Below are 10,507 nucleotides of genomic sequence, written 5' to 3'. Positions count from 1 at the left end.
CTTCTCCTTTGTCCCTCAGGCTTCAGTCCCTCTGGCTCTTCAGGTCTGACCTCTGTCTCCAAGTTAGGATTTCAGAGAAAGCTGGGAATGATCTTGCTGCAGTTTCCCATTTCTGGGACCCATCTCTAGGGAGGAGAATGACCAGATAATAGAGCTGCATGAAAACCCTCATATTCTCCTTCCTGCTGTCACTCAACAAGACTTCTGATCCAGGGAAGTGTTAACAAGTCTTCTCTCCAATGAATCCTCACTGACTAAATAATTCCTCCCCCAGGGAACTGGTATTTGAGATATCTGCCTTTAAATGCAAGGTCTATGACCCTGGAGATGGGCAAATATCTCTCAGGATGTAGAGAAGGAATAAGAGGGATGTAAGGCCACCTGGTTTCATTTTAGGTCACACACCCAGACACACACACACACACACACACACACACACACACACAACCACACACACAACCTTCTCCTTTCTCTGAGGGTATAGTGTCCTGGATTCTGTAGTTTCCAGGTGTCTCTGTCCCTCCAGAAGTCAGGGTCAAACTCTGCTTACCCAGCCATCCTCAGTGTCAGATTCTCCATCACTAGAAAACAACAGGGACATTGAGGGTGACTGGGGCCCTGTCACCAGGGCAGCCAGGACATGTTCTGGACACCTGATCTCCTGGGACGAGGCTGTTGCTCAGGAATCCCAGGGCAAGTGTCTGTCCCCATCAACAGCTCAGTCCCCAACCATCTCTGGGCTCCAGTCAGTGCTTGAGGCTGATCAGTACATTGATTCTGGGAGCAGCAGCCTGAGTTCTGCTCCCATAGAGTTCCAGGCTCATCGCGATGTGAGTCACAGCCTCACCTGGTTCTCAGAGCTGGGCTGTTGCTCCTTCCGTCACCCCAGTGATACCTACAAACAGGCTGACCTCTGCTGAAATGTCTTCTTCCCAAACCCAGGGCCTCAGGGCCTGTGATGTCAGGGACAGAGGCCCCCTTGTCTCCACCTCTCCACTATTCAGGTGTGGGACCTTTGACAGAAACTTCTGGGTCCAGGTGAACTTGGATAATAGGGACTCATTCCTCTAGTCCTGGGCGGTTGCATGAATAAATGCTCTGTCCTGAACATGCTGGACACAAGGTAGAGGGGCTACAGCTGTGCCCACCCAAGAGACAAATCTGACCCCAACGGCTCGTTCCTTGAAGCTCTGTGTTTGAATCCCATCACTGAAATGGCTCTGAAGCTCATAGGAACAGGCCCCTCTTGGGGTTTTACTGGGCACCGCGTCAGTCTTTCCTGCCTGCAGGGCCAAAGCAATGATTAAAAAAAAAACAAACTCAAGAGAAAAATATCAAATGATTTCACAAAATGTTTATGGAACTCTATTAAATGAGAACAGGGGTCATTCCTTCTCCTTTGTTTTTCCACCGAATTTTTAAACCATAATTTCCATCCATATTCTCCCTGCGAAAAGCACAGATCTGTGAACAATGTACTAGTGATTCACAAGGGCGTTATCTTTGAGTTTTAATCAATCCTATTGAGACGAATTTCATGTAAAAGAACACTCATCCGTTTTTAGGTGCCAAGTTGGCTAAGTGGTGACAAATACATAAACTGTGTCACTGGATTCCTGTCAGAGCATCTGCAGCTGTCACGTTCCCACCTGGATCTTCCCACATATTTTCCCCTTGTGCCCTAAGGCCAATGCCACACACAACCTCTCCTGGCAGGGATCCTGCAGACTTGTGTCTGTGTGCTGGGAAAAGGAATCCTAGGAGGAACCATTGCCCATAGTTGTGGAGAACTGTTATGTCAAACAGGTGGAAGTAGTGACAGATGACAAAGATGTTCAGTGTGTACCCCCTCTAGGGTTAAACATGAGGGCTTCTGCTCACACAATGCAGAGAATTGCTACCAGTCTCCTCGGTGTTGTGGGAACCTCAGGGTAATGAGACGTCTGTAAAGGAGGGAACAATCACACCACAGGAAACACCTAACACAATGCACAATGGGGACATGTATCCGTGGGGACTAGTCACTGATCTGGACATGATCCTGATCTAACAGGAGTTTGTATAAAACCCCATGAACAGCCAGGGAGCCCTAGACACATTCAGCCTGAGGAGTCTGAGTAGAGGATAGTCTCCGCTGAGATGATGGGAGGCCATATTAAGGGGACACTGGGTCTGGCCCTAATGCAGGGGACAGGAATCAGAGCAATGGGGAGGCATGAGCTATTTCTGTGTCCTCTCCTCACCATGCACACTATGATGGGTCTGGGTCTTGACACCAGGGGGTGCACCGGTCCTGTTTCTGAGGGGTAAACGATGATCAGAGCTGTGACTGCAGAACTGGCACTGACTGTGCCCTCTGCTCAGGGCTCAAAACTGGGACCTCCCCACACCCTGATTCTACACAGCCCCTCCCATCCCCACCCCTCCTGACATCATCGGTGCCAGTGAGGGGTCAGAGAGCTGGGAGTCTCATTTGCATGGAAGGGCCCTCCCTCTCTCAGAGGATGAAGAGGGGAAGGGAGAGATTAGGGGAGGCTCTGCTCAGCTGTGGGGCCACAGAAGGCAGGATCGGTGCTGACCTCCACCATGGCCTGGTCCTTTCTCCTCCTCACCCTCCTCGCTCACTGCACAGGTGACTGAATGTGGGGACAGGGGAAAGGGACACACTTTCCTGGGAGGACAAAATGGGCCCTGCTTCTTCCTCTTGTCTCTAGACCATATCATCACCCTCTCTGTGTCTCTCCCCCTTCCAGGGTCCTGGGCTCAGTCTGTGCTGACTCAGCCGCCCTCAGTGTCTGGGGCCCTGGGCCAGAGGGTCACCATCTCCTGCACTGGAAGCAGCTCCAACATCGGGGGTGGTAATTATGTGAGCTGGTACCAACAACTCTCAGGAACAGCTCCCAAACTCCTCATCTATGGTAATAGCAATCGACCCTCGGGGGTCCCAGATCGATTTTCTGGCTCCAAGTCTGGCAGCACAGGCTCCTTGACCATCGCTGGGCTGCAGGCTGAGGACGAGGCTGATTATTACTGCTCAGCATGGGATGGTAGTCTCAGTGCTTACACAGTGCTCCAGACCTGTGGGGAAGTGACACAAAAACATAGTTACTCATTTGTGAAGAGCGTGAATAACCCAGCAGCTGCATGCTCAGCTTAGTCTGTAAGTTCTGCTTGTTCTTTGGCTGATGCCCTGCGTCCCGCTCCATCCAGTTGCACGCCATAGGAGTGAGGCTCCTCCTCTGTCTTCTCTCCTCAAGGTCACTCAGATTAGTTCATTCATAGACAGATGGTCGCTATGGTACCAGAAAGTCCTTGTCCTCATGAACTATGACAATTTACTTCCATGCTAGTTTATATTCATTTATTGTCTTCTGATCTTTCAATGAGTGAAACATCTTCTCTGTTCTGAGCCTCTCGATGGGGCCTCAGCACTGTCCCTGCTCTGCTAGATGGGCATGTCAACTCTCTTTGCATCTGGTATCATTTTGCTTAGCTTTAACCAGATGACTAGTTTTGCTTGTATGCTGATATTTGTGGGGAATACAGGAAACGTGCCGAACTGCAAATTGAAAAGGTGAAATAAAAACAATCTGCCCAGAGCAAATCTTGAATGTGAATGTCTGTAGAAGCTTTCTTCATACCCATCACATGTAAAAGCAATGAAAACTCTGCACACGGATGTTTATACCAGCTTTTTACATAATCTCCAAGACTTGACGTGACACAGATTTCCTCCAGTAGGCTGTACATTGTACACTGGGAACTTAGCCAGCTGTAAAACAAATGACCTCTGACGTCACAGTAACATACACCAATTGTAAATACATATTTCTCCAGAAAGGAGAACATTTAAAGTGCTGCATAACACAATTGTAATTGGATTACATTTTAGAAAAGGCACGACTCTGGAGTGTTTGAAGGTCAGTGATCGACAGGAGGCGGAGGAAGGAGCAGGAGGGTGAATGTGTGAAGCACGGCATTGCATTTATGGTGGTGACACTCTCGTACGGGACACCGTGATGGCAGCCACACCGTACTGCTGTGTTGTCACAGATCACTATACTCTGCAGCACAATAACAGCACCTTAGGGCATGCATGTAAAGTCATCTAGGAAGTCTCGGGTCTCTAATAGGGTGCACAGTGTGACATCATCCAATCTACTGCTACGAGGGCGTGAACCTGCTTCGCCGAAGGGGCGGGGCGAAAGGGTGCTGACCTGAGGGACTTTGAAAAGGAGGGGAGCCTGTATGTTCAGAGACAAAAGAAACCACATGTAAGGCCCATACTCCAGTTGATGGAGTTGTATCCCATGGGCTGAATAGTCAATAATCGTGATGTGTCTGGGCTGTGCACTGGAAATGAACAATGAAGTCAATGGTTGCAGATGGTGGGAGGCAGTGTTCTCTCTTCAGGAATGGATGCTAATGTTTTATGGGGGTCTTAGTTTGTCCGTAACCGAAGTGGTGGCCAGACCCACCCTTGTGGTTCTTATTATGCCTACGAGGTATTCTTCAGCTACAACCATCAGGAATCTTTGAAAAATACGGGTTTATTACTTACAAGACCTGGAAACTACACAGCACACTTGGGGCTACAGACTGAGGTCCTGGGCAGAGAAAGAGAAGAGGAAGTGGGGGTGGGGAGCAGTGACCAGAATGAAGTGCCCCTTCCCCTGGGAGCTGAGGGGGTTGAGAAAGATCCTGTAGGTCTGCCTCCCTGTGGTTGGAGGTCCTGGGGATGTGCAGGTGGGGTGAGAGGTTCCTGTTCTTCAGCCCCACTTCATAATGCCCACTGTCCCAGGCATTTCAGTCTGATCTTGGATGCTCCACCCTCACGGACTCTCATGACCTGTCCCGAACTCACCCTTGAGTCTACAGGTCTGCAAACATTACCACCAATCATATTTTCACTGTCACCAGCCCTCCCTGGGCATCAACCTGGGAAAGACAAACCTACCCCCGGCTCAGCAGAAGGTAGGACATCATTAATACACACATGCCACATGAATGATGAAGGGACTGGGTACCAGAGCCAGCCTGGACTTAGGGACTCATGGGGGATCCTCTCACCCATTCTGTACAGGGGTATGGTACCCTGGGTTCTGTCCCAGGCTCCTGTCCTTCTTACACATCCACACCTGGGTGGAGACTGCTCACCACGCCTGGACACCAGCCTCAGGCACAGTCACTGTTTGCTGCCACCAAGGTCAGGGTCCACCATTTATGAGCTTGAAATTCACTATTTCTACTTGTTTCCCAGATCTTCAACTAGTTTCTTAATAGAGAACCATCTCCTTATCTAATGCTTGCCTGCAGTCAAAGGCAGCACCATCTGACGGGTCAGTCAGAGCAGGAACCCCCAGTTCACACTATCCTCTTCCTCCTTCTCTCCCCGAGTTCCTTCTGCCTCACAGTCCTGAGCGTCTCCTGTGAGCACAGCCTCCTGTGTCTCCACCTCCTGTTCTCCTGTCTCAGTTGCTCTCCCTGGACCACATAGTTTCCTAGGTCTTGCCCTGCCGTGTCCACCCTCTGACCCCTGGTCCACAACGTCACCAGATGGTTTCTCCACTCTGTGAAGTCACATCCCATCATGGTTAGAGCAACTTCATGCCCTGTTTTGATTTTCCCTTCTGTGAGCTCATGTGGAGAACACAGTCATCCCTTTCTTTCTCCTGAGATGTAGGAAATGACAACACAGATACATGTAATGTGAGAGTAGTTGGAACCCATTGCTTTAATGTACAAGAACTCTGGAACACTGAACATGAAGGTAAGGTGCTAAATCTCTCAAAGTTCATACATCAGTGAAAGCCATACTGATGATGGAGTGTTTGGATTTGTTTTATGTTCAGGAAGGGAGGAGGATGAGGGACAAAGAAAGGTGGAAGAGTCAGCAAAGTGAGACCTTGTGGTTGGACATGGATGCAGGCTATTCTTTACACTTTTGTTTATTGTTTTTCAACTTGAACAGGGCCATGATCTATCTATATCTATATCTATATCTATATCTATATCTATATCTATATCTATAATCTACTTATCTATCTATCATCTATCTATCTTTCCATCTCTAGCTTTTTTCTTATGAGGGATGATGTATGCATATCCTGCTATAAATAAAGTTCTACTCAGAGTTGCCAAAATATGTGTTTCATCCATGATCTCAGGTTATCTCGTGTCTCCTCCCAACAGGCTGAGGAAGAGGCAGCTTGGAGACCTTGGAGGAGATGGGAATTCAGGATTTTAAGTAATAGGAAAGAAGGGAAGTTGGAGGTAGAGATCAAGGGGCGTGGCTGTTCAGGGAGTGGAGAAGTTGGGGGCGGGGGCAGACCATAATGAACACCTTGGGTAGGAAAGACTTTGGGTTTTATGCCAAGAGCACTGAAGGACCTGTCTGAGTTCGACGAGGAAGATCCCTCTGACTGCCTTGAGACAAACTGTCTTAAGGAGGTGGGTGTTTCTGGTCACAGAAATTTACTAAAAAGGGCTTTGAGTCGAGAAGTGTGGGAATCATTTGCACAGTGAAAGTTGAGGTAGATCCATGGTGCAATGAGAAAGTGAGGGTTTATGGAAGCAAATGCTCAGACATTGAACACATCTGAAAAACATTAAAGTCTCACATTTAACCTCTATTAAACTAAGACAATGTGTAATAAAATACAGGTAGGGAATTTTCTTTTAACATAAGGAAATGTTATGACACCAAAATAAACTCCTGACAAGAGATACATGACACAGATATGCAGAACCTACAAATTTGGGGAATATAAAGTCAACTCCTAAGATTAAAAAGTATGGGACACTCTTCACTGGTAAATGTGAAGCTAACCAAAGCTATTGTATGTATGTATGTATGTATTTATCTACTGATCAATAAATCAAATGTAATTATTAGCAACACATTCAATTCAATTTTTTGAGATGTTGGCTGAATTATCCTCTTTGGAATATGCCACTAGGTGAGTGTATTCCTACAAAATTCTCTTTCTATTCCTTTCCTGGGAACAACCTCTACAATTTCTTCCAAGCAGCTCAATTGTCCCCTCTTCTCTGACACCTGACCTGATGCACACCTGGGTCATTCAGCTTTGTCTAGAACATCCTGTAATTAATTATATATGCACAGGGCTTCTCCTGGAGGGAGAAGTTACAATAATTAAGCACAAGGATCAGAATCATGGTACAGGTATCTTTACCTTTTGAAAGTTCTGTTTAAGCCACTTACCTTCTAGGAAACATTTACATTAGTACCTGTCTTTGCTGCTAAAAGAAATCTGAGGAGGATTTTCAGTTTTACAAAGGAAGAAGAACCAAAATAGCATCCAGCCTTTGTTTTGCAGGAAGCCTCTACAGAGACAGGGCACAATCAAGCAGCATCAAGGGTGCCATCTAGCTCCTCTCCTGAGAACTGCACACACAGCATCTCAGCACCAGGGCACCAGAGCTTTGAACTGTGTACGTTATGTGCTCTTACTCTCCATACATTTTGTGCATCTGAGAACAAGATGTGTCCATAGGTATTAGAGGAGCCTAGGAAAGGTTGCTTTTTGAGTCAGGAAACATGCAACCAATTGTCCATATAAATTAATGTTAATGGCTTCTTTGCCTTCTTCCGTTTGTGGCTAAGGTTCTTAGGGGTGATGTACTTTCAGATAGCAGGGGGAACATGTGCTAAGGATTGGACGACGGATGTGTGCAAAGACAGGGACCTGGTGAGCTGCAGAAACCAGCTGGGCTCTCGGGGCTTTGAGACACAGTGAGTGCTGTACCCTGTGACCAGGAGGGGTGCTGTGGGACTGTCTTGTGCTTCCTACAAAGCTGCTTAGCGAGGACCATTCAGTCAAGGGCACCTGACCCGGGGACTGAGCCCTGTGCTCCTGATGGGGACTCAGCAGTTGCGTCCTCTCTGGCCTGGCAGAGTCCCCTGAGGAGGGACCTGTGTGTTGTTTCAGCAGGTGCTTCCTCCCAGGGATCTCCCCAGGGGTGAAGCCAACCTCCATCCTCCTCAGTGTGTGGTGTCTGGCCGGGTTCCGGCATCAGGGCCGAGGGAAGGGCTGGGCAGTCACCAGATGTGCCTCATTTGCATGGACGGCCCTCCTCTGGCAGATAGTGGAGGAGAAAAGGAGGCCTCGGGCAGCCCTGCCAGCTGTGGGGACCAGGATCTATATCACCATGGCCTGGACTCCTGTCCTCCTCATGCTCCTCTCCCATTGTGCAGGTGGGGAAAGGCCTCATGGAAACTGGGCAGCCCTCAAAATCACTCCTCCTTAAGTCAGAATCTTGAGAAATTTCTCCCTGTTTCTTTGCAGGTTCCCTGTCCCAGCCTGTGCTGACCCAGCCGCCCTCCCTGTCTGCATCTCCGGGAACAACAGCCAGACTCACCTGCACCCTGAGCAGTGGCTACAATGTTGGCAGCTACTACATAAATTGGTTCCAGCAGAAGCCAGGGAGCCCTCCCCGGTATCTCCTGTACTACTACTCAGACTCAGATAAGCACCAGGGCCCTGGGGTCCCCAGCCGCTTCTCCGGGTCCAAAGATGCCTCGGCCAATGCGGGGCTTCTGCTCATCTCTGGGCCGCAGTCTGAGGACGAGGCTGACTATTACTGTGCTACAGCTCATGGTAGTGGGAGCAGCTCTGGTTACTCACAGTGTCTCAGATAACGAGGAAGTGAGACAAAAACCCCTGAACTCACAGACCTTGTCTCTGAGTCTCTTTTATTGAGAAGCTTCTGTGAAGGCTCCTGTAGGGGAGACACCTCTGTGGTGAGACCTGTCCTTGAGGAGGAAGGAGTGACACACAGATGATGCTATTGTGTGAAGACACAAGATGATCACAGATGTCACAAGAGCACACGCAGGTGAGGGAATAGAGCCCAACTTCCCATGACCCAGGGTCTGTGGAAAATTTAAAAAGTATAAATATTCAATAATTGTAGGTATACGTAGAGGCTTTGGCCACCACCGTCATGATTAAATTGACAACATTTCCATCACCTTCAGAGAAAACCCTGACCCACCAGCAGTGGGGCCATTGTCCCCCTGCACTCAGCCCTTTGGAGCCAATAATTCCTTCCTGTCTGTAGTGATTTCCCTACTGAGCACATTCCCCGGGTGCCGAATCACAGAACATGTACCATTGTAAGCGCTCCATTCACTGGCATCGTTGTAGGAGCATCACCACCACCATCTGGAAATACACGGAAGGCTTCACTTACTTGCTTGTCACCCTTGTGCGAAGGCCATGCTAGCTTCTGTATGGCTCCAATTTTAATGCACAGGCTGTCAAAATGATCATTGTTTATTTTTCCATAGTGGCCTATAAGATAATTAGGAATTTCGGTTTTTAAAAAAAAATTATTCTCCGATGTCTATTATTCTCTTGTCACTTTTTATTTTGCGCATTTGTGCACACAAACGTTTTCCTCAATATTTTAGCCAGTTGTTCTATTGGGTTATGAAAAAGAATATTATGTGTTCATTAATTTTTCTAGTTTTTGTCTCATATGTTTTTGCTTTACTTGTGGTGGGGAGGTGGACTGTGTCTCCTTTCCCTTTTTTTCTACTCCCTTGTGTCTGGAAGATGCTAAATGCCTCCTTCCCCCAATTTTACCTCCACTGAGATATTCACAGAGCTCCCCTCCCAACTTTCTCACCCCATCTGCCCACAGTTCTGCATCTGAGACGTCCTGTCTCCCTCCTGCTCGTCCTGGATGCCAGTTGTGTGGTCAGGGCTCAGGTCTCCACACAGGCTGTCCTGTGTCTTCACACTCAAGGGACTTTCTTCCTCTGGCGGTGGTTCATGCCTGCTGCTAGCTCTCCCCTTCCGTCTCCCACAGCCTTTTCTGGAACTGACTTCTCTTTCCACTGAAGCTCATGTCTTGTGGTGTGAGCATGGGAGTGAGGCTGCCAGGATTCAGTCATTAGTGCCGCATTTATTTATTCATTTATTTTCACTAACAGGTTGTGAGAAGTTGGTACGTAACCTGTCTTATGTTAACAGGATGTAAGTCTTGTGTAGTTTCCTGTCGTCTTAATTGTGTTGGTGTTTTTAAGAGCTTTAATAGGTATTTTGGTTTTTCTGGGTGGATATCATTTCAGCTACCCAGAATTGTTTTTGAAAAACTCATTTATGTAAAAAAAATCATAATAAATCATGATTTCCTTTGAAAATAGATACTTTCTAAATTAATTACTGTGTTTTATTTTTTTTTAATTTTTTTTAACATTTATTCATTTTTGAAAGGCAGAGAGAGACAGAGCGCGAATGGGGGAGGGGCAGAGAGAGAGGGAGACACAGAAACAGAAGAAGGCTCCAGGCTCTGAGCTGCCAGCAAAGAGCTTGACGTGGGGCTCGAACTCACGGACCATGAGATCATGACCCGAGCCGAAGTCGGCCGCTCAACCGACTGAGCCACCCAGGCACCCCTACTGTGTTTTATTTTTTACTTGGATCTAACATTGCTATAAAAGGCAGAAGTGATGAAAGATAATTGCTATCACAATTTT

At 47.7% G+C, this 10,507-nt stretch overlaps 2 gene segments (V, D, J or C); both read left to right on the top strand.

The window, feature by feature from the left end:
• Positions 1-2,519: 2,519 nt before the first annotated feature.
• On the top strand, positions 2,520-3,157 carry LOC107180790. The segment is given in 2 exon segments: positions 2,520-2,632; positions 2,754-3,157. Coding segments are annotated over 2 exon segments (450 nt in total).
• Positions 3,158-8,145: 4,988 nt separating this feature from the next.
• LOC102964194 lies at positions 8,146-8,662 on the top strand. The segment is given in 2 exon segments: positions 8,146-8,218; positions 8,310-8,662. Coding segments are annotated over 2 exon segments (399 nt in total).
• The last annotated feature ends 1,845 nt before the right edge of the window (positions 8,663-10,507 follow it).

This window comes from Panthera tigris, assembly GCF_018350195.1.
Source record: "Panthera tigris isolate Pti1 chromosome D3 unlocalized genomic scaffold, P.tigris_Pti1_mat1.1 chrD3_random_Un_scaffold_84, whole genome shotgun sequence".
Taxonomy (NCBI): domain Eukaryota; kingdom Metazoa; phylum Chordata; class Mammalia; order Carnivora; family Felidae; genus Panthera; species Panthera tigris.
This window is presented reverse-complemented; position numbering and strand designations above follow the sequence as displayed.